Here is a 3,457-nt window from a genome sequence, read left to right as displayed (position 1 = left end):
CCACCTCCTCCTCCACCTCCACCTCCACCTCCCACTAGACCTCAACCACTTTCTTTTGCCAAGCGTCTTCGGTTCCTCATAGAGACCTTGAAGAGTAAGAGTTATTATGACATGGATGAAATTGAAATCTCTGAACCCACCTCTTCCCCATGAAATGGCCCCAGGCTTATAAGACTCAGTAAAAGCTTCACTCCTGAGAAAGGAGACAGAGGAAAGAAATAATAGATAATAAATAAATAGATAAATAAATAGATATCTATCTACATGAAGAGACTGCTTTCTGGACTTCTTCCTAGCTGCTCTTGCAGCTCAACGTAATCTCCCTCACAAACTCTCCTTCCTTCATCCAGTTCTGCATAGAAATCCTTGTACATTAATGTCAGTTATGCTTTCTACAACTGTAATTTCTAGCACTACAATAAGGTGACTAGGGGCCATGGGCCATGTATGGTCCTTACTGAATACAATGAAGCTGACATATATTGAAAATAAGAGAAGTATTTTCCCATATGCAAATATGTGGGAAAGCCTCTCCTGCCAGGGTAGGTGACTGGAGGAGAAATGAGTAGATTCAGGATTTCTCTTGGGCTTGCATTCCTCTGGTGGTCTGAAGACACAGAGGGCCCTCACCAGGCCTGGGATGCATGGCTCCCCAGAATGCAAAGGACTATAGGCCACTAAGTAGCCAAAGCAGCACATGCGTACCAGAAAACACAGCTTTACTCCTTCTCAGTGGAGGTAGAAGGAATATTACTAGCCTGTTAGTAAACCTGTCAGTTGTTGGGTTCAAGCAAATCAGGAACTTATTAGCTAAAGCTTTCTAGGAACAGTGATGTGGCTTATGTTTTGGGTGCCCTGAGTCAGGCTGAACCATTTAAGGGAGAATATCTAGGCATTATGATTTCATTATGATATATGCAATACACTGACAAGGAATTGCCAGAATTTCAAATCAAATTTAGAAGAGGATATGGAACAAGGAATATCATTGCTAATGTCAGATGGACCTTGGCTGAAAGCAGAGAATACCTGTGTTTTATTGACTATGCAAAGGTATTAGACTGTGTAGATCTTAACAAATTATGGCAATTACAGAACACTTAATTGTGCTCCTGTGAAACCTGAACATCGGTAGACTAACTGGCAGCTAGCGGAACAGAACAAGGGGACATAACATGGTTTAAAATTAAGAAACATATGCATCAGGGTTGCATCATTTCACCTAATTCTATCTGCATACTGAGCAAATAACCTGAAAACATAGCAACATGATTGGAGGAAGACTCATGAAAAATTGGTGTCAGGCAGATAACATAAACTTGCTTTCTGAAAACAAGGAGGACTTGAAGCACTTATTGATGACTATCTAAGACTACAGCCTTTTAGAATACAGACTGCACCGTATTATGGAGCAAAAAATCCTCACAACTTGATCAATAACAGGCTGATAAACAAAAGGTTGAAGTTGTCAAGGATTTCATTGTACTTGGATCCACAATTAATGTCCATGTAAGTAGCAGTCAAGAAATCAAATGGCGTATTGCATTGGGCAAATCTGTTGCAAAAGACCTCTTTAAAGTGTGCAAAAGGAGGACTAAGGTGCTCCTGACCCAAGCTATGGACTCCACATGATAAGCACTGGACTGTGAACCAAAAGGTCCCTAGTCAGGTCCATGGGAGAAAGGTGAGCCTTTCTGTTCCCATGGAAATGTAAAGCCTTGGCTTACTATGAGTTGGAACCGGCTCCACAGCACTTAACAACAACATGCATGAAAAACTGGACAGAAGACTAACAATTGACGCATTTGAATTATGGTGTTGGGACGAATATGAAATATAGCACAGACTACTAGAAGAACCCACAGTCTGTTTTGGACAAAGTCCAGCTGGAATGCTCCTTAGAAGTACGGATGGTGAGACTTTGTCTCACGTATTTTTGACCACGAGGAACCAGTCTCTGGAGAAGACATTAGGCTTGGTAAAGTAGAGGGGTCAGCACAAAAAGGAAGACCCTCCACAAGATGCACCGACAGTGGCTACAACAGTGGTGAGGTTGGTGGGCAGTGTTTCGCTCCGTTGTACATAGGATTGCTATGAGTCAGCACTGACACAATAACATGCAACAACAACAAGAACAAATACAAAGGTGTCACACAGACCCCACATGAAGGATCCGAAACAGACACTAGGTATGGTGAGAGCCTGTGGGTGTGACCTGGTCTAATGTTTGAGTAGAGTGAGCCCTCGTGCTTCTGTCTCAGCTGCCCTAGCTAGGGTCCACCCCAAACTGGAATTGCTCACCTCTCTTTGTAAATTCCTGGGAAAGAGATTCAGGCCAGCTGCCCACTCTGGATCACTCCCCGTGGGATTTAAGAACGGCGGGTCCCAAAAGAGAGAATTCTGACTCCAGGCTGACCAGCCCCTGCAACACATGTGTAATATCCATTCATCAAACTTCTGTGAAGGTGTTGAGTGAGAGAAGGTGCTGAGGGTGGAAAGGTTTAAACAGATCCTGAGCAACCATGCATGTGCTATGTATCCTTGAACACCTTAAAAAAAAAAATTATTAAGGTTTTTATTGTGGATTGAGTGAACGTTTACAGGTCATATCTTCAGTTTTACATTCAACAAATCATATACCCTGTTTCATTACACTGATAATAATCCTCTCCATGTACCATCAGTTAACAGTATTTCTCTCTATCCACTTTAGCTTTTTAAAAAACACACAAACAAAAAATAACCATTCAGGCATATATAATAAATTACATCTCCAAAGGGCACATTCTGCAAGTCTGCTCCTGGCCACCAGCTCTTAGTCCTTCTCTTCTTAGTCCATGAATCTAGAGTCCTCAGCCGCTCCCCCTCTCCATGCCCCCATCTCTGCCTCCATCTCTGGCGCTGTTGCTTCTCTGGATAAGGTCCCGCATTCTGCTTGTGCATTCCTCTCTTGATGGTCCCAGGGTCCTCTGTTTCTGGACTGTAAGAATAGCCACTCCCTTTTTTTTGTTACAATACTTCTACCTTTACACTTGTGACAGTCGTGATTAATCATGATAACTGTTATTCACCATTGAATCTTACGAATCTTATCCCCATCTCTTTTCACCAGACCCGTCGAGACAAGATGACAGCTCTTCAGTGGGGACAGTTTCTTTCCCTGCACACTCTTAAACTAAGCTCCCTCTTGAAACCTTGTAAGCCAGTCACTTCGTGCCTTTATCGTCCCCTCATTTTAGGTAGCCAATGTCTATGTTGCCTGTCCCTATCTACCCTGTGCACAGAGCGGATAGCATTGATACTTGATGTGAAGACTTCTTCCCTCTCTGTTGGTATTTAGAGTTACTACTGTTGAGTATGTTGTCAGGTGCCATCAAGTCGGAACCGACTCATAGTGACCCCATGCACAGCAGAACGAAATAATGTCCGATCCTGGGCCAACCTCACTATTGCTGTC

The 3,457-nt window shown here is 43.0% G+C and overlaps 1 protein-coding gene across 1 annotated transcript in view; it reads left to right on the top strand.

Moving 5' to 3' along the window:
- The window catches only part of ACR (acrosin), a 5,859-nt gene extending 5,706 nt beyond the window's left edge, over positions 1 to 153 (top strand). Inside the window, exon 6 of the mRNA XM_006876404.1 lies at positions 1 to 153. This exon is cut by the window's left edge and continues 7 nt beyond it. Coding sequence (XP_006876466.1) covers positions 1 to 153 — 153 coding nt within the window.
- The last annotated feature ends 3,304 nt before the right edge of the window (positions 154 to 3,457 follow it).

The sequence above is a fragment of the Chrysochloris asiatica genome, unplaced genomic scaffold (genome assembly GCF_000296735.1).
Source record: "Chrysochloris asiatica unplaced genomic scaffold, ChrAsi1.0 scaffold00378, whole genome shotgun sequence".
Taxonomy (NCBI): domain Eukaryota; kingdom Metazoa; phylum Chordata; class Mammalia; order Afrosoricida; family Chrysochloridae; genus Chrysochloris; species Chrysochloris asiatica.
Note: the sequence above shows the minus strand (reverse complement) of the source record. Positions and strands in the feature narration are given on the sequence as shown.